The sequence below is a fragment of the Chenopodium quinoa genome, unplaced genomic scaffold, assembly GCF_001683475.1.
Source record: "Chenopodium quinoa cultivar QQ74 unplaced genomic scaffold, ASM168347v1, whole genome shotgun sequence".
NCBI classification, from domain to species: Eukaryota; Viridiplantae; Streptophyta; class Magnoliopsida; order Caryophyllales; family Amaranthaceae; genus Chenopodium; species Chenopodium quinoa.
This window is the reverse complement of record NW_018743252.1, coordinates 9,111,149-9,132,243: the sequence shown is the minus strand read 5'-3', so window position 1 is coordinate 9,132,243 and position 21,095 is coordinate 9,111,149. Positions and strand designations below refer to the sequence as shown.

The window sequence follows — 21,095 nt, the reverse complement described above, 5'->3', positions numbered from 1 at the left end:
CTCAGTACCCAAACAGTCAGCATCTTTCCTTTTTTCCCCGTTCACAATTCCCTCCATACTATGATCAACATCCCTCAAACAACGCTTCCAATTCCTCTTGCTTTGATTGTCTATAAAGCTACTTTTTTTTCTCCATCACCCTGCTTATTTTCCCCCACCTATCTTCTCTACGTTCTTAAAAATAAAAGGCTCATTCCCCTGGACACTCTGATTTTTTTCTCCTTCCCCTTTATTACTCAAACCTACATCTCCTACTTTGTCAAGAACCTCCTCTACCTGAGCAGCAACAGTAGGTTTCAGAGCTATATTCTTTTTAGGCTTAGTAACAAACAGAGCTTTCGCACACTTGCCTCCTTTCTCCCCACTGCCATCCCCTTCTCTTACCTTATACTTATGTTGTGCTAGAATTTTCACCCCAAAATTCCCATGTTCTATAGGTAGACAGGTTACAGGTCGCAGATTAGTGATATACAGGTTGAAGATAGCTGCAAAGCTAACACTAGGAAACCAAGCAACTGAGCATATTCTCAAGGAATATTCCCAGGAATCTTCGAGTGGAAAAAGATACAAAATCCCATCCGTGGAAATAGGAACCACTCCCAGCAGTCTAGTCGTTGAGGAAAACCAATTCAAACGTGGAAGTAACAGACGTGGAGAGAAAGTAGGAGCAGCTTTGGCCCTCGACTGTGGATTTCTAGGAATCAAGAGAAAGAGCTGTTGAAGACCCTTTAGATGCTTTCCTAGTATATAAATATAAGGATATTCATTGTAAAGGGCATCAGAAAATATAAGAGCCTTACTACTTAGCATAATCATAGAATTCTAGTCGTTTTATTATCGTTCAACCAACAATCTGTAACCTACATTGTAATCTGTTCAACCGAAACACCTAGTGGATTGGTGGACTCATAGCCACCTGCAGTTTTTACCCTTGTTCTTAGGGTTTTCTGCGTCATCATCTCGTGTGTCTTCTCCCTCATTCCTTTTAGTTCATTTCGTAGATCCAGATTCAGCAATTTCCTTCACCTCAACTCTTCTTCTTGTTGCTCCTGACATATTCGAGTTCCTTAGCTAACTTCTCCAAGGATGCTTTAGATTTGGCCTTAAGCCTCGCTAGGGTTGCTTGAGATTCTTCTTCGAGCTTCTGACTTCGCTCCCTGGAAGCTCTCAACTCTTCTTGCAATTGCTCGATTAATGCGTTTGCATTTGGATCTTGATCTTCTCCCATGATGAACGATAGACCGAATTATCTAAATGTATCCCCATAGACGGCGCCAAACTATTTTGGTCAAAAAATGAATACCAAGTTCGACTTGGGTTACGAGCAGATCCTGGTATTCAGTTTTTTGACCAAAACAGTTTTTTTACCAAAACCTTGAGAAGATGGCACATGTGCGTTCCAGCTTCTAGGTACCAGCTTACCGTTGTCACCTCAAGCTAGCTGTAGCTATCGTAACCCACGTCGAACTTGGTATTCATTTTTTTTACCAAAACAGTTCGGCGCCGTCTGTGGGGATCGAACCCACGACCACGTGGTTAAGAGCCACCTAGAAGAATCTTTCAGCATCCTCCGGAAGTATACAATGGAGCTGAACCCATCCAAATGCTCGTTCAGAGTAGCTGTAGGTAAGTTTCTGGGCTACATAGTCACTCAAAGAGGAATCGAAGCTAGCCAAATCAGGTACGCGCTGTAATTGATATTCAATCACCTAGAAACCTAAAAGAAGTGCAAAAATTAACAGGTAGAGTAGCCGCATTAAATAGGTTTATTTCGAGGTCATCAGATAAATGTCACTTGTTTTACAACGTTCTAAAGAAAAACAAAGGTTTTAATTGGTCTGATGATCACAAAAAGGCCCTTCAGGACCTCAAACACTATTTAATGACGCCACCTTTGCTGTCTAAAACTGCTGATGGAAAGTCTTTACAGCTTTACCTCGCAGTCAGCACCCAAGCTGTTAGTGCTGTCTTAGCAAGGGAAGCTGAAAGTCAGCAGTTACCTGTTTATTATATAAGTAAAACTCTCCTCAGTGTTGAAACCAGGTACTCTTCTCTTGAAAAACTGGTATTAGCACTGGTCGTAGCTAGCAGGAAAATCCGCCATTATTTTGAAACTCACCCAATAGTGGTGAAAACTAACTACTCTGTGAAAGTTGTTTTACGTAGACCAGAGTTAACAGGTTGAATGAGTGAATAAGAAATCGAGCTTAGCGGATTTGGTATCACATACGAACCAAGAACAGTTATCAAATCACAAGCATTAGCCGACTTTGTGGATGACTTCAGCCCAAATCTTGAGCAACAAGCAGCCTTGGAATCTGAACATATCAACCAAGTCCTCAACCCAGGTGCCTGGATACTTTATGTTGATGGATCGTCTAACTTTCGGGGTGCAGGTCTTGGTGTAGTGCTGAAGTCGCCACAGGGGGACATGATGGTACAAGCTATTTGTTGTGATTTCAAAGCTACTAACAATGAAGCAGAATATGAAGCTTTGATTGGAGGTATGAATCTCGCCAATGACCTAGGTTTTACTAACCTGCAAGTATTCTGTGACTCTCTCCTGGTAGCAAGTCAGATGAACGGCGAATTCACAGCCAAAGACTCCAAGATGGTTCTATACCTAGACTTCGCCAAGTCCCTAGCAACCAAATTCTCGACCTTCACCATAAAGCAAATACCTAGAGACAAAAACACACAAGCAGATGCTCTATCCAACTTAGGATCAGCCTTAAGAAAATCTAAATTTTCCTCCATCCCTTTGATCCACTTACTAACTGATGTGTCTATTTTAAATAGTATTTTACCCCCGTTCCTTGGTCATAATTAGTAGTGTTTTTGGCTCTTTAGAGCCACTTTTATTACTAATTGGTGTTTTCTAGTGTTTTTGTAGATTTAGTTGACTTTTGCAGGGATTTGCACTTTTGGAGCATTTTCCCGATTTATTATGGAGCAATTACGAGCATTGGAGAAGCACGACCAGTTTCTATAGCCCAGGACCGGTTAGAGCCATCGAACCGGTGATTAAGGGCTCGGTATAAGTGATACCGGGGCATTTCGACCGAGTATTCAAGACCCGAAGAGGAAACCCATATTGGTCCGAAGAATTGGAACCCAATCGTAGTTCAAATAGTGGCCCAAGAGAGCCGCCCAGCCAAAAAGGCTGGCGCCCGGAGGCGCGCCCGGCCGGGCGAGAGAAGCAAAAGTCGGCGCCCAAAGACGCGCCCGGCCGAGCGCGAGAAGCGTACCTGATGAGCAAAAAGGCGCGCCCAATCGGTCGGTGCCTCGCCCGATCGGGCGCGTATTATTATTAGGAATTAATTTTGACGTTTAAGTTTGTTTTAGTTTAGGATTCGTACGGAGTATAAATACTTCTCCGTAAAACGAGTTTAGCAACTTTCTTTACTCTCTCTTAATTGTTTCCTTATATTTTCTCTCTCTACTTAGCTATTAGATTAGTTTTCTCTCTCACACACACTTTTTTCTTAACTTGATTCTTAATTCCAGATTTATTTTGGTAACGATTTCTCTTCTCATAATCTTAGTTGTTTATTTTATTCCTTTGATCATGTCTTGTTTTATTGCTTTGATTAGTTTAGTTTTTATTATGTGTGAGTAGTTTTATTTCTAGGGTTTATGGGGATCCATAAATAATATGAAGGGGTAATTTATGGTTGTTAATTGTCAATGCTAGATTAATTTCTTATTGATTGATTTAATGCTCTGTGACTAGATTTGCGCAGATCTTTTATGCATGAGTTTAACAATATTGATTCGAGATTCGACAGATGAGAATTAATGTTTAGGTCTAGTTTCAATAGGCATGTTAATTTATAAATGGTTAAGTCGAGATTCAAAAGATGAGATTTAATACTGGTAGATTAATTGTGTGGTTGTAATACGTAGCGAAAGCCCTTTGTGTTCTGATTAATTTATGCATTGATGAATAATTATTATATTCTACCGTGGAATATTATTTATTTGTGAACCTATGCCTTAGATCCTTTTATATATTATTTTCTCCTTATTCTTAATCTTCGTAGTTTAGTTTCATATCCAAATTTATATATCGATTACTTTATAATTTAGATTACTTTAATTGATTAGGAATAGAAAGATCGTTTATTTGTGGATTCGACCCTAATTCCCTATCTACATTAGTTAGAGGATTTAGGAATTACTTTTGATTAGGGGATACGACTTTACCCTGTCAAAAATTGGTGCCGTTGCAAAATTCCTTTTGTAGACACCTAAAAATGTCTCCCCAAAACCAAACTCGATGATGAACAACCTTTCAGCGCCATTATTGGTCAGGTTGAGTATTTAATTTTTGGAGTGCTTAAATCCATTTTTCCATTTCATAAACCAACCCAATTCCTAGCCCATTTCCCCAAACCATAACTTATTTTCCTCTTTTCGTGCCTTTAAACCCAAAATAATTCATTTCGTGTCCTTTTTATAATAACGTTTGATCCAGTTTATTTTGGTCTATAATCTGGGTCCAATGATTGAATATTTGGATGGGGCTTGAAAATATCTTTCCAACGATATATTATAAGCCCAAATACAACTATAACGAATAAGTTATGGCGAAAATAGTAAACCGAGCCCAAACCGAACCTAAGCCCACCTTACCTACGACCCAATGATCATGTGGAGGGTCCAAATTATTTAATTCCATTCCTAAACCAATTAGGATTAATTGGAAGCTTCTATAAGTTTCTAAAAGATCTTAATTATCCTTTTTGAAAAGATAAGATTAAATATTTTGAAATTGAATAAAACTCCTTATTTTGAAAATCCTATTTATATCTGAATTGAAAGACGTTCAAAGATAGACAGAAATTATTTTCGTGCATCATAGTTTTTATCCAAATTTTATATGGTTGGATAGCCCTTGAAATTATCTTTTCAATGATATATTATAATATCAATTCCGAGTTATAACGGAAAAGATATGAATAAAATGTCAAACTCTATCCAAAACTGATACCGTCTCACTATTTCGGCCATATCTTTACTTCTACAAAATATTTTAATCTGATTCTAATTGGGTTAGAAAGTTAACTTCAAGACTTTCCAAATATATCTTATTTATCTTATTAAAATTTCTGGATCAAAAGATATGATAAAAATAAAAACCGCAAAAACTTTTGTCTATCGCAAGAGTTTTATCCAATTCGAATTCTTATCTTTTCTTGATTCTTCGACCATCTTTTTTCTCTATAAATAGAGATCATATTTCCCCTTTTTCAATCATCAACAAGCTTGATCATTCAAATCATTCTCTTCTCCCTCTTTAGCCTAAACACTATCCATCCTATTCTCTCAAAATACTTCCCTTAAGCACTCCAAGGAGTCCATACTTAACCCGAGGTTCCTACCTTAAACCAAGGCGTGAAAGGTAAAAATAACTGAGGGTTTGGACCAAATCAAATCTAATATTTATTTAATTTAATTTTCATTTGATTTATTTTTATTGAAGTTACTAACAGTTTATTCATGATGTAGTAAGTCAAGGAAACGCGAAAAGTGAGTAATTATTCACTTAATTACTCTTATTTTTATTCTTGTTGCTAGAATCATGATTAGGTTTTTTTAAATTTGATTTGACTAACGTTATTATTGTTAAATTTCTTCCAATATTAATGTTTATTCTATTATTATTATGATCACCATATTGCATGTTTAAAGGGAATATGTAATTGCCTAATAAGATAATTTGGACAACCGGTTTAGGTTCCTTTTTAATCTTGTTATTAATTCAAGTGATCAAAATATTTTAGAATTATATGTCGCATTAATATTAAACCAATTTAGCTTAATAATAGGTTTGAGCAAATTGAATTTTTGTTTGTATGCCTTTGAGATCGCAAGAATCACTTTTCACTATAAGAATCGAGTAGAGGCCAATACGGGCGAATGTGACTCCATGACTCACTTCGTACCATCATCCCCGATCCTCCTTTTGTGGTTCTGAACCATATGGAGTTAGTAATCTCATGGATTATGAATGGGGTGTAACCTTCACAGGTCAATTGTTGTTGCCTATCATTGTCCCTTTATTCGTGGTTGCTTTTTATGATCCGTGAACGGTTTACAAGTTCCTTAAAAACTTGTTGGCGGCTCCCTACTTTCCTTGTCCCTAATCGTATATGTCAATTCCCACTTCCTATGAGTTCTAAGCATATTCACAACATGCTTTTTAACGTAGGCGCACTTCGAATGACGCCTACACCTTCATATGCAAAATTTATGAAAGAAATATTGACAAGAAAAAGGTCTATTAGTGAGGTAGAGACAGTAGCGTTCACTGTAGAGTGTAGTGCCGTACTTCAAAATAAATCTCCACCTAAATTAAAAGATCCGGGTAGCTTTTCTATCCCTTGTCATATTGGCAATCTAATGATTGATAATGCATTGTGTGATTTGGGTGCTAGCGTTAGTGTCGTTCCATTATCTGTGTGTTCCAAATTGAATATGGGTAAATTAAAAGCTAATAATATTACTCTACAAATGGCCGACCGTTCTTTCAAATACCCCTTAGGTGTTTTAGAGGATGTTCTCGTTAGAGTAGGTAAATTTTATATACCTGTTGATTTTGTTGTTCTTGATATGGCTGAGGATATGCAAACCCCGATCATTTTGGGTAGACCATTCCTTAACACTGCAGGAGCAATTATAGATGTGAGAAGTGGTATATTAACATTATCAGTAGGGGACGATAAAATTGTTTTTAATCTTAATAATACCCCTAAAAGCCCCATGATAAAGGAGAAATGCTTTAGTGTTAATGTGGTTTAGAATTATTCTAACAAGCCCCAAGCTCTTGAAAAAGATCCCTTAGAGGCGGTATCTTGTGTTGCACCCCTTTCAGATGAGATAGAAAAATGGCAGAAGGAAGTTTATGCAATAGAAAGAGCCCTCTACACTGACAGTCTTGATTTTGAGGACGAAAAGGTGGAACCAATCAAGCAAGTTGTGCAAATTGAGCCTACGGTAAGTGTTCCGCCAGATCGAGTTGCAAAAGTTAAATGCAAGGACAATTTGAAGCAACCCTCGATCAAAGAGGGATCTTTAGTGCGCACCATTGAAGAACCCCCAATGCAAGTCAAGGAGGATCCACCAGATAAGATGAATTGGCGTCCCACAGGGCATGTCAGGAAGCCGCGTCGTAGCCAAAACACCGCTCGACTGGGTGAGAAACCGCCCGATCAAGCGTTAGGCCAAGGGTCCTAGTTCTTATAATTGGTAAGAAGGTCATGCGGGACCTAGATAAACCAGCGCTTTGCGGGAGGCAACTCGTATTTTTAATGCTTTTTAGATTAGTTTTTCTTTCTTTTTCTTATGAGAGGGGAGATGAGGAAATTTAATGAGTTCTATGAGTTTTTGTACAGTTTTGAAGGAAAAGAGTTCGCCAAAATTGAGAAAAGAATAAAGCAACAAAATTCGACAATTAACCTTGGGCCCGACCGGGTGAAGCTCGCCCGACCGGGCGCGAGAGCTTGGTTAAAAAATCAGGTCTTTCCGCCCGACCGGGCACGAGAAGAGACCAAAATTGCATCATTAGATCGCCCGATCGGGAGAATGGCGCCCGACCGGGCGCGAGAGTATGCAAAATTGGGTAGTTTAGATCGCCCGATCGGGCAAGTTCCGCCCGACCGGGAGCGAGAGCACAGCAGAATTTACTAATCAGATCGCCCGACCGGGCGCGATGCACCTGACCCCCCTTCTTCTTCTTCTTCTTTCTTCGGTTTTTCTCATTTCTATGTGTATGGGTTTGGGAAACTGAACATAGGTAGGTATATTATTCACCATCTGAGCAGACATGCCACTGCCAGTACCCAATCTCGCACTCCCATTCGTATAGAAGGCCTTATCACTAGAATAGTAGTGAAAAAGGCCGGTTTTGTTGTGGGTGGACCCCACCAACTAATCAATTGTGGACCAGATACCTATATGACTGCTAGGTCTTTTGAGGAGTTGGGGTGGGTACGACCGGATAGTGAGCAGACACCCTTCTGGTGTATTAGGACTGGGACCGAGCAGCCTTTGCCCATCTTTCCCCTACCTAGTCCTGACTTGACCGCCTTTCCCCCAGGGCAACCATCCTACACGTATGACCTTTTAGTTTCCAACTAGGGGGCAAGCACCACCTGTTCCACCACCCCAGCCTCAGCCTCAGCCCGAGGTGGCATTTTCTCCACCTCGCATGTCTCACTCCGTCCCCCATGTTGACTCTGACCCAGTTTGGGACCTTCAGAGTATAGGTCAGGCCATAGGACGTATCGAGCATTTCCACACTGACCTTAGGAGGATGGTAAGCTCCATAGACTAGAGGTTAGGGTACCTGGAGTGGAACCAGGGTAGAGCTCTCTTCCCTATGTACAATGATTATGCTCGTCGGGGCAACATTCCCGACGATGCTATTTATACTGACTGGTTTCAGCCTCCACCCGAGGGATATGATAGGGATCCCACTGCCCATGGTATTTACACTAACTATTCTGCCTTCCATGGGTACGGCCAGGACATTTCTTTCGGGGGACCGGCGGGGGGAGTTTTCATGCTGATTATTTTGGTGGTAGCTCCAGGTGGTGCAGGTGGCAGTGGAGGTGCAGGGTTTGGCTCCATGGATGAGGATGATCAGGACTAGTTATGCTGGGCTAGTTTCCGAGCCAATGAGGACATTGTCTGATTCTGGCTTGGGGGAGATTTTGGATTTGGTATCTTTCTTTTCTCTTTTCTTTTATTTTTGGTGTGTTTTCTTAGGTTAGTTTTATTGCTTTCTTATATATGAAAAAAATACAAAAAAATTGAAAAATATAAAAAAAAAATCCAAAAATACGTTCCAATGAATTGTAAATCATGCTTCCCTGTGCCCCATACTTGAGAAAATTTGTTTTGATTCTTGGTTATTGATGATAAGCATTGTGGATTAGTTGATCATGATTTGATGTTTGATTGCCTTGAAACCTTAAAATGCGTCAATTTTGCCCAACTACTTGTGAATATAGTGCTTGACTAGTTGATTTGGTTAGGAATGTGTGTTAGTTCCTGGTATGTCAATGAATTTGAGTATTGGTTTGCAATTATAAGTAATGTTTATATGATTCATTATTATGCACATTGAGGAGGACGAAGGCGTTCATTCTTTTAGGTAGCCTCCAGATAATTGTAGATATATTTGTTCCCTTCTTGCTACCCATGTTGTTGCCTTGACTTTTTGTTGTTTATTAGCCACATTACAAGCCTATTTTTCCCCATTGGTTACTAGTCCCAAGCTTGGCTTGGGGGAGCTATTAGTGAGAGAGGTGAGGGAGTTTGTAGTGTGCTTATTATTTGTACAATTTGGGTGGGATTTGAGAAGTTATTTTGTTTTTGATCATATTTATTTTTTTGATGAGTTTGAAAGTATTATTTTCTTGAAAAAAAAATAAAGTATGATGTTATTAAAAAAAAAAAAGAGAAGTTCAAGTGGAAAAAAAATAAGGAACTTCAATAAAATAAAATTAAAAAAAGAAAAAAATAGAAAAAAGTGTTCAATGTTCAAATGTTCTAGTTGGAGGTTGATCAAAAGGGAAAAATTGAGCTTCAATGAAAAATTCAAGTTTGGAAATAAAGTTGTTTATTCACTCCACTTCTTCATTATTATATTTTTATGAGTGAAATAGTAAGTGTTGGGATTGTTTATTGCTTGGAGTATATTTGGTGGATTTTTGTTAGAGTTGGTTATGTAGGAGATGTTGATCATTATTTATTTTGATCATGGGTTTTACTAGGATTTTCTCCCTTAAGCATAGCTTTTCTCTCACTTTTTCCCAAATGATTCCTACCCTTTACCCTAGCCTTACGTACATTACAAGCTTTAAAGACCTTCCGACCTTTGTGCATAGAGTTGTATGAATGTGAAAGTGTTGTTTATCAATGCAAGTTATGATTTGACATATTTCGAGTCGACTGGTAGGTTGAGCGTACATCTTTTTATACACACGAGAGTGTGAGTTGGGAGGGCATTGTTCACATAAAGGGGTTGGTTGGAGAGCGATCGAGTACATCTTTTAATCGCCACATAAATGAGAGTTGAGTGTGTGAGCACTAGTCTTGAATTCTATATGCTCTTGTGGTTTGCTCTATTTGACAATTGTTAGGGAAGAAAGGTAATTGGATGGATTTGATTGGTTGATTTTGAAGCATGTTTATTTGATTTACCCTGAATCGTTTGTGCTTGATTTTTACTTTTTAGGGTGAAGCATATTTATTTATTCATTGATGAGATCTTTGCTTAGGGACAAGCAAAGGTTTGGCTTAGGGGAGTTTGATGTGTCTATTTTATATAGTATTTTACCCACGTCCCTTGGTCATAATTAGTAGTGTTTTTGGCTCTTTAGAGCCACTTTTATTATTAATTGGTGTTTTCGTAGATTTGGTTGACATTTGCAGGGATTTGCACTTTTGGAGCATTTTCCCGATTTATTATGGTGCAATTACGAGCATTGGAGAAGCACGACCAATTTCTATAGCCCAGGACCGGTTAGACCCATCAAACCGGTGATTAAGGGCTCGGTATACGTGATACCGGGGCATTTCGACCGAGTATTCAAGACTCGAAGAGGAAACCCAGATTGGCCCGAAGAATTGGAACCCAATCGTAGTCCAAATAGTGGCCCAATAAAGTCGCCCGGCCAAAAAGGCTGGCGCCCGAAGGCGCGCTCGGCCGGGAGAGAGAAGCAAAGGTCGGCGCCCGAAGACGCGCCCGGCCGGGTGCGAGAAGTGTACCTGATGAGCCAATAGGCGCGCCCGATCGATCGGTGTCTCGCCCGATCGGGCGCGTATTATTATTAGGAGTTAATTTTGACGTTTAAGTTTGTTTTAGTTTAGGATTCGTACGGAGTATAAATACTTTTCCGTAAAACGAGTTTAGCAACTTTCTTTACTCTCTTCTTTACTCTCTCTTAATTGTTTCCTTAGATTTTCTCTCTCTACTTAGCTTTTAGATTAGTTTTCTCTCTCTCATACACTTTGTTCTTAACTTGTTTCTTAATTCTAGATTTATTTTGGTAACGATTTCTCTTCTCATAATCTTAGTTGTTTATTTTATTCCTTTGATCATGTCTTGTTTTATTGCTTTGATTAGTTTAGTTTTTATTATGTGTGAGTAGTTTTATTTCTAGGGTTTATGGGGATCCATAAATAATATGAAGGGGTAATTTATGGTTGTTAATTGTCAATGCTAGATTAATTTCCTATTGATTGATTTAATGCTTTGTGACTAGATTTGCGTAGATCTTTAATGCATGAGTTTAACAATATTGATTCGAGATTCGACAGATGAGAATTAATGTTTAGGTCTAGTTTCAATAGGCATTTTAATTTATAAATGGTTAAGTCGAGATTCGAAAGATGAGATTTAATACCGGTAGATTAATTGTGTAGTTGTAATACGTAGCGAAAGCCCTTTATGATCTGATTAATTTATGCATTGATGAATAATTATTATATTCTACCCTGGAATATTATTTAATGGAGAACCTATGCCCTAGATCCTTTTATATATTATTTTCTCCTTATTATTAATCTTCGTGGTTTAGTTTCATATCCAAATTTATATATCGGTTACATTATAATTTAGATTACTTTAATTTAGATTACATCAGTTAGAGGATTAAGGAATTACTTTTGATTAGGGGATACGACTTTACCCTGTCACTAACCCCCGCTGTCAGCACAACCAACCAACCACCTAAGCCTAGCATTCCAGAACCCATAAAACCAGATCCAGACAACCTAGAAAATTTCACCCCTACTCCAAGTCAACCTATTAAAACCGAGCCCAAATAGCCTAACTTCATTGCACCTGTGACCAACCCAACCAGCTGGATGCAACCCATATTTGATTACTTGGAACATGACATACTACCAGAAAATAAAGCGGAAGCAAGGGCACTCAGGTTTAAAGCCAGCAGATACGCGATCATCTAAGGAGTCCTATTAAAAAAATCCACCAGGGATATCTTGCAACGCTGTATAAAGGAAGATGGCTACGAGCAGATCCTCAAAGATTTCCACGACGGAGAATGTGGAGCCCACTCAATTGGAAGAACCTTAGCCAACAGGATACTCAATTATGGGTACTACTGGCCAACTCTGCGAGAAGACGCTCACAGGTATGTACGCAAATGTGATAGCTACCAACGACATTCAGGTATTACTCATAAACCCTTCATGCCTCTGCATGCCACTTTAACACCTTGGCCTTTCATGAGATGGGGGGTGGACATAGTAGGTAAATTACCTGCTGCCCCAGGTCAAAAGGTTGGCTCTAACAGATTATTTTTCTAAGTGGATTGAAGCAGATGCGTTCCAACAGGTCAGAGACAAAGAAGTTATCAACTTTATCTGGACTAACATAATCTGCAGGTTCGGAGTACCATCTGAAAATAGTGTGTGACAACGGATCCCAATTCATAAGTTCCCCAACCAGAAACTTCTGGGATAAATGGAATATCACGTTAGTCACTTCGACACCCAGGTACCCTCGAGCAAACGGGCAAGCTGAATTCAGCAATAAGGTCATCATTGGATCTCTAAAAAAGAAGCTGAAAGACAAGAAAGGCAAATGGGCAGAAGAGCTGCCAAGAATCCGTTGGGCCAACAGAACCACACCAAGAACCGCCACAGGTCAAACGCCTTTCTCATTGGTCTACGGATGCGAAGCTGTAATACCTACAGAAGTCGCCACTCCAACAGCTAGATATGGCTTGATGACGCCAGAGCGTAATAGCGAGGAGCTATCGCATGACCTAGATACCGTGGAAGAGCGAAGAGACCTAGAATACATAAGGATGGCCACCTATCAACAAATGGTAGCTAGAAGTTTCAACAAAAACGTCAAAGCTAGGATGTTCAAAGTGGGAGATTGGGTTCTAAGGAAACTTTTTCAAAATACCCAAGAGCTTAACGCAGGTAAGTTAGGTGCAACCTGGGAAGGCCCATACCAGATCGTAGAAGTCATTGGCAAAGGGGCCTACAGGTTAGCTACAACGAACGGTAAGCTGGTACCCAGAAGCTGGAATGCAACACATTTGAAACTCTATCACTTCTAGAATTTTCACTCGTGCAGTTTTTTTTTTTTAAAAAAAAAAAAGATCGGTACTAACTTAAGCATCAGAGGGTCGTTGGTGGCAACACCAACTGTTAACTCTAACCTGTTATTTTGCAGGACAACAAAACACGAGAAAACAACCAATGGTAATCTGAAATACAACTGGACGACACAAGAAACCAGAGTAATTTCACAGTCTTTATTTTTATCCATTTATTTTCTACAACTCGTACTGACTTAAGCATCGGAGAGTCGTTGGCTATAACCCTTGTGGTGCAGATACAGGTTCAGACTGATCAACGAACAACGTAGCTACGGGCCAAAGCGCCAGACATTGCAGATTCACATAAACAGATTCATAGAAGCAAAGACAAAGCACGTTCACAAGCCAAAGAAATCAAAGCAAAGCTAAGGTATTGTACGAACACTTAAAGACACCTAACGTTCAATATTCAAGAGCACAAAGTTCAAAGTATAAACCTTCGCTCCCACGAGAAAAGTAAAACAAAGTCCAAAAGAACAAAAGATTATTTTGAAAGCAAAAGACAGAAAACATGGGAAACAGAAAACACTATAAATCAAGCATCTGGTATCTGCTCATCCTCATCAACCTTCTTAGGTGGAGACTCAAGCTGATGACCTGGGGAAGACTCAACAGTAGACTTTGTAGCCTCAGGTTCCATAGGGTCAGCTTCACCGGATGCTAGATCCCTGATATAGCCAACAGTCAAATAATCATCAACTAGATGTCGAAGTTTCTTCACACCTGCGTCTCCCTCAAACTTTTTCAGCAAGAAACTGTTAGCCATATAAGCCTTAATTTTCAGAGTAACTTCAGCCTCAATGTTTTTGTTCTCATCCTCAAGGTCAACCAACTTCTTATACAGGTCTTCCGCCTCCTTGTCCTTCTTCTTCAGCTCTTCATCCTTGGCTTTCAAGGCATCACTCTTCTTCTTCATCTCCACTTTGAACTGCTTCTGCTTACCCTCTAGCTGCAGGTTAAAATCTTCCACCTTCTTCCTAGCTGCATCTACCTAAAGTTGCAACCCCTTCTTAACCTTGTCAGACTCTAGCAGTTTCCTTTCCAAGCCGTCGAACTAGGACTTAGACTGCAAAATATTTTGGAAACCCTGTTACACCAATAGTATATCAAATCAGCACAAATCTATCAGGAAGCAAATTAAGCAGAACCAGTTTAGGAGACACACCTGTAGGACCAGTTGAGCCCCATCAGCTAAAGCCAAAGAGCCATCCAAACTCGCTAAACGCTTAGTAGCTGCTGGAAACAAGAGCTTTTGGGCCTCTAGCCAGATCCCATTATTTGAACCTTCCTCAACCAGAAAATTAGGAGGGAAACTAACATCATAGGTATCTGGAATAAACACAGCCTCGAAAGGAGTATTATACCTAGTACGAGGGATTCTAACATCTTCTCTGTTAGATAGAGTCCTAGAAGGGTTGTTGTAGACACCTAAAAATGTCTCCCCAAAACCAAACCCGATGATAAATAACCTTTCACCGCCACTATTAGTCGGGTTTAGTATCTAATCCCGAGAGTGCTTAAAAAGTCGTATTTTATTAAATCCCTATTTTTGAAAGATCCATGGATCAGTCTTGGTGTTTGGTAAAAGCATAGTTTTAATTTGTTAATTAATTTTAAGCCCAAACCTTTTTATTTTATTATTTTATTATTTATTTTTGGCCCAAATATTTTATTTATTTTTATTTTATTATTTTCTTATTTTAGCCCGAATAATAAAAGTCAGGAAAAAGCCCGAAATTATCAATCGGCACTTAAAAAGCCGAAAGAAATTAGGGTTAAAAATGAATTTAGACGGAAAAATGGACTGGAATTGACCGTGTCACGGTACAACTTGACCGTGTCACGGGAACTGTTCCCGTCTGACGGTGGGACTTCCCGTGACACGGGAGGTCTGCCGTGACACGGAGAGTTCCGTGTCCTTTCCGCGTAAACCCTTAACGCGTTTTCCGTTCCGTTTTCTGAAAATTTCCAGCGTCACTCCAAAACTGACCGTGTCACGGGAACTTGTACCGTCTGACGGTACAGTCTGACCGTGTCACGGGATACTTTTTTAGGGTTTTTATCATTTTAGGGTTCCGTGTGCTCCCTCAGCACATTTTCCCTATAAATACCCCCTCATTTCTGATGTACGGGGCAACGAGAATTCTATTATTCTTATGTTTCTCTCTTCTACGCTCTTAACCTAAACACTAGCCTACCTTTTTCACTTCAAAATTCCTTCTTCAAGCACTCAAAGGAGTCCATATTTTACTCGAGGTTCTGTCCTTAAACCAAGGCGTGAAAGGTAGAATCATTTGAGGGTTTGGCCCCAAAATCAACCTTATTTTATTTAATTTAATTTAATTGTTATTTTATTATTTCCTTGAAGTTACTAACTCGTTTATTATTTTTTAGTTGCAAACAAACAGATTCAAAGTAAGGATCATGCTCTTTTTACTATTGTTATTTTTCTAACGATTTTTATGTTGTTGGAATTATGATTAAATTGGTTTTTATGTTAATATTGATTCTATTATTTATTTTGATCACCATATTGCATGTTTAAAGGGAATATGTAATTGAAAATCACGCCTAATAAGATAATTTGGACAACCGGTTTAGGATCCTTTTTAATCTTGTTGTTTAATCAAGTGATCACCATATTTTAGAATTATGTGTGCATTAATTTTAAACCAATTTATCTTAATAAAAGTTTGGAGCAAATTGAATATTTTGTTTGCATGCCTTTGAGATCACAGGAATGCTTTTCAATATAAGAATCGAGTAGAGGCCAATACGGGCGAATGTGACTCCATGACTCACTTCGTACCATCATCCCCGATCCTCCTTTAGTGGTTCCGAACCATATGGAGTTAGTAATCTCATGGATTATGAATGGGGTGTAACCTTCACGGGTCAATCGTTGTTGCCTATCGTTGTCCCTTATCGTGGTTGCCTTTTTATGATCCGTGAACGGTTTACAAGTTCCTAAAAAAACTTGTTGGCGGCTGTAGGGAATAATTTCAAGCCTTTAAAATCCCACTAGCTTGAACCCCACTGTGATCATACACTAATGTACGGTGGCGTCCAAAAGGGAAGAAGATAGAGCAAAAGAGTCGCCAACAAGTTTTTAAGGAACTTGTAAACCGTTCACGAGGTGAAGGTTACACCCCTTAACGATCCAAGAGATCGTCAACTCCATAAGGTCATGAACCAAATAAGGGTTCGGGGATGATGGTACAAATCCAACCTAAAAGAGATTGAACCTGCCCTAATAATAGGCCTCTACTTTATTCTGCTCGTATTCATGTGCGCTTTCTGACTAACATACAATCAATAGGATTAACCCTAAACCTGTTTAATCTATGTTGGTTGAATTTAATGCACAAATAAACTATTATTGGCGATCACTTGAAATTATAATCACAATTAACCTAACAAGATTATTAATTATCTTATTAAGCGTGATTGCAAATACCAATTCCCTTTAACCTGTAATAAAAGGTGATCAAGCAATAACAATATAAAATAATATGCATATCAAGCAACATAATAAATAATCATAATAATAAATAATCATAAACATTAGAAAGAACATAGGAAGCATCATACTTGAAATCATACTTGATATTAAAGATACCCTAGACATGATACTAGAAATCATAACAACAATCTAAGCATGATATCTACATCATAAAATCAATTAAACCAATAAAATACTTACTTGGATGCCTCGTATCTCTTTCTAATTACAAAATACACACGTTAGTAACTTAAAGGAAAATAATAATCAAAACAATTAAATTAAATAATTGAAATAGAGATTTGGGACCAAACCCTCAGAAATTAAAACCTTTCACGTCTAGGACGAAGGCAACTTCGAATATGGCTAGGTGTTTCAAGATCTTGTGAATGCGGAATTTTGTATTAAAGAGTAAAGTTTAGAAAGAATGATAAAAGATCAATGATTCATAAACTAATTGTTGACGATTAATGATTGTAGATGATGAATGAAAATGGAGTTTATCAAAACTTCAAAATAAAAGAATTGGTGAATGATAGATGTAGAATGATTGAATGGTGAATGAATATTGATAATCCGTGAATCAAAACGGAGTTTTTGATACGATATTTATAGAGAAAAACATCCAAAAAAGAAAATTTATCAAAACAGAGTCTGAAGATTGAAAAACCACCTTGGCGCCAGCCCTGGCTCATTGGCGCCAGGACCAGTGGCTAGCGCCAGGCGCCAATGGCTGGCGTCTGGCGCCAATCCTGGTTCCAGGCGCCAAGGCCTGGGGTTGGACGCCAAACCGGATTTTAACGCGTTTTCGAAAATCTGATAATTTTATTGTACTGGAAGATAAAATAATATAATTTCAGTCGAAAATGCTATTTGATCTAATTAAAACTCTGAAGAATCCTAATTGAATTAAGAATTATAAAACCTTCTAGAATGTTCTAGAAGACCAAAACCATTCCTAATTGCATTAGGAATGATAAATCATATAAGGCCCTCCCCTAGATCATTGGGTTGTACTTAAAGCTCAAACCAGGCCCAGTTTAGTAAATTGGCCATAAATTCCTCAATATTCATCGGAATTGGGCTTATAATATATCATTGGAAAGGTCTTTGCAAGTCCCATCCAACTACACCACTATTGGACCCATATCATGGACCAACCAAACTGGATTGGCTGTTTTCTTAAAATAAAGTTTTCAAAAACAGAGAGAAGAGAAAAGAAAAGAAAAGAAATAAAACTTTCCGCAACACTAGACCTTTCCACACTTTCGTTTCATTCGATTATGATTCGATGTGAAAGGTACTCATCACTGGGTTTGGTTTTGGGGAGACACAAATGGGTGTCTACAGCGGCTCCCTACTTTACTTGTCCCTAATCATAATGTCAATTCCCACTTCCTATGAGTGCCAAGCATATTCACAACATGCTTTAACGTAGGCTCACTTCGAACGACGCCTACAGTTGTTCTCAGCCCGATGAACACTAGTGTCGATTGAACAGCCTACTGAGCTGTCACCCCTCTTCCTTTTGGCACGCTGTAATGCCTTTTCTCGAGACATGATAATAATCGTCCCTGGTGTGACCAAGAAAACACCAATTCTTAAGCATAGTACATAGAACCGTACAGCAAGTAAACCAATAGCCACAAAAGTTGTACCTGAGGACATAGTAGCACTGGCATTAGTAGCAGAGGGAGTAGGGTGATCACCAGTAACCTTCCCAGGAATCTGATACAGTGCCCTCACAACTAACTCTGAACCATCCTCTGGTCTAATAGCATCCATGCGCAGATCTGCAAAAAATACACAAGTTCAAAGCACTTAGTTAATATACCTTATTCTAAAACCTATCACACCCAAGATTAAGTCTTTACCTTTGTGCCAGCCACTCCTAATCCACCTTCCAGATTCCCCCAAAGAATCCTTCAACACAAAAAAGAACCTCGATTTCCATGACTTGTCAGGGGTCTCATATCCCAAGAAGGGGGGAGGGTTGTAGGAGGCCCTCCTATAAATCGTGACCATGTCAAGGTCCTTTTTCCTCAGCTCGTAACATCTAACAAAATCAGCATCATTCACCTTTGTTTCCCAATTAACTGTAGCCTCATTAACAATACTAATCAAATTCCAGACCGCAGGCTGATGGGCGTGCGAACGGTCGTACATTCCACACTCAATCAAACACATTTATTAACAAACACCTTACAAACCAAGCATAATGACAAGTAAGAGTTCGGTCCACAAGGAACAGGATATGATTGCCAAAGATCTTTACACTTAAGCTAGCTCGAAGTCAATTGGTGAATAGGGGTTCGTCAAGAAGACAAACAAACTATGGTGCTAAATCAATGAATTAAAGATACTAGGGAATGAGATCCGCTCAACCAAGGCAAATAGGCAAACGGGGAGTAAAATAGACAAGATATAGCAAGGACTATATGTAAAATCAACCTCATGCAATTAGAAAACAACTCACACTACTAAACTTAGATTCCTCATTAGTTTAGCAATAGATGATACATAATCAAATTACAATAAGTAATGACGTACTCAATTTACACTTCCATGTCAAATTAGGCATATCATACTATCAAGCTCCTTAGTCAAGGGTAGCTAAACCTATCATGAGGAACTAACAAGCAATCTCATATAATCAATTTAATTGCAATACAAACATCAATGCTTCTCCCACATTTGCATAGTTAACCCAAAAAGGTCGAGCTTCACCCAACCCCTAGCAAGAAAACTACTCACAACTCATGTTTATCAACATGCAATCAAGAATTAGGGTTCTAAATACTTCAATAATTGGGGAAAAGTGGTTAACAATTGAAATAACTATCATCCAATAACAAATTACCAAGAACTAAGAAGATTTAAATAACATGCAAATACCAAATGAAATCTGAAATTAAAAGGAAGAAGGTTGGAGAAATTACTAATTGAAGCTTCAAATGTTGAATACAAATTGCCCAACTTTGAGAATAATTCTTGAATTTCACTAATACAATGATTTGATTTGATGAAAACTAAGCTAAATTAATCCTAAGGAATGTTTCAAACTAAAGGAGGTTTCTGAAAACTAGGCTACTGTCCTGCTTCTCCCGTCTTCTTTTAAACGACCTCAAAAGGACCTTAAATAGTCCGTACAAAATCGGCTGAGATCGGGAAAAGGTCCGACCGAACTATGGGTAAGTTCGGTCGGACTCAGGGTAGGTTCGGTCGAACCTCCCTGATCCTTGTTTGGTCGAACTTTTGAGGTTCGACCTCTCCTGCAAAATTGCTGAAAACAGGTTTGACACTGCCTTCACTGCACCCTGGAGGTTCGGTCGAACTTTTGAAAAGTTTGACCACACCAAGGTTCGACCGGACCTTTCAGAGGTTCGGCCACACCTCCTCTTGCACTTCCTTTTCTTGCTTCCTCTCCTTCCCTTTTGCCCCTCTTTCCTTTGTCCATGGCTTCCATGCTTGGCCAAGGGGCCTCCCACCGTGCATAGGACTGTCACGGAACCTGCAGAAGATACCAAAGTTCACGAGAGCATGGGGATGATAAAATAATGCATAAAGATTATCAAAATAAGCATTACTTTTCATCAACACAAAAAGAAGCCATAAGAGGATAATGAGGTGGAAAAACCTAAGAAAAATAAGAGGAAAAAGACCTAAATACTACCCCTAAGAGTGACATAAATGTCACTCATCAAACTCCCCCACGCTAAGCCTTTGCTCGCCCTCGAGCAAAGCAAAGGAAAAAGAACAAGGGAGAAAGAATTAGTTATTCAAACATGCAAGGAACAAAAGAAAAACCGAAATTGCTTTTAGCAAAAGCAACAAGCCATTTAAACCCCAAGGTCGCCGATGAGGACGAGTTGTGATCTCGTGAGGGTTTCCAGAGAGCATACCCCACAACTCTTACAAAATTGCGTTCAAGACAAACCAAAAACAAGGGAAAAAGAAACAACAAATCCAACACAAATCATAGCCAAATCGAGCTTTTGGAGATAACAAACATGAATGAGTGTCAAACTTTCTGAGTAGTAGAAGTGGGCATGCAAGGGGATGCCGAAAGTTGATTGAAGGATAAGCTATGCTAAGCATAGAGAACTCAAACATGCACCACTCCCCCCGCATTCCATACAATCTTACCGCGTTCCCTCATCTAGATTCAAATCCGCCCTTGGAGATAGCATCAAGTGACTCCTCGAAGGAGCCGGAACAAAGATAAAACACTGCAAAATAGGGGAACCCGACATCTCACCAAGTCATGCCTTCTCCATATGCTTGAGTTCCAGCTCCCTCCACCGATAAGTGACTCAACCAACCTAGGTCAACAGGGCATTGAAAGGGTTATAACGATGGCTAGGGGGGTAAGGGTGTGGAGGAATTTGGAAATTGGTGCTTAGCCTAACCGTGAAGCAAAGGGTGATCAAGCCTCTTTTTCAAAA

The 21,095-nt window shown here is 39.1% G+C and overlaps 1 protein-coding gene across 1 annotated transcript; it reads left to right on the top strand.

The window, feature by feature from the left end:
* The first annotated feature begins 1,882 nt into the window (after positions 1 to 1,882).
* LOC110734930 lies at positions 1,883 to 13,106 on the top strand. The gene is made up of 3 exons (XM_021915054.1): positions 1,883 to 2,180; positions 2,397 to 2,504; positions 12,421 to 13,106. Exons 1-3 carry the CDS (start codon positions 1,883 to 1,885, stop codon positions 13,104 to 13,106), a joined length of 1,092 nt encoding a protein of 363 aa, XP_021770746.1.
* Positions 13,107 to 21,095: the final 7,989 nt, after the last annotated feature.

Excerpts from the sequence above, each read along its gene's own strand:
- LOC110734930 (XM_021915054.1), top strand. The coding sequence starts at position 1,883 with ATGACGCCACCTTTGCTGTCTAAAACTGCTGATGGAAAGTCTTTACAG. Across the intron at positions 2,181-2,396 it reads ACGTAGACCAGAGTTAACAG|GTCTTGGTGTAGTGCTGAAG; the intron begins GTTGAATGAGTG and ends TTCGGGGTGCAG. Across the intron at positions 2,505-12,420 it reads ATATGAAGCTTTGATTGGAG|GTTCGGAGTACCATCTGAAA; the intron begins GTATGAATCTCG and ends CATAATCTGCAG.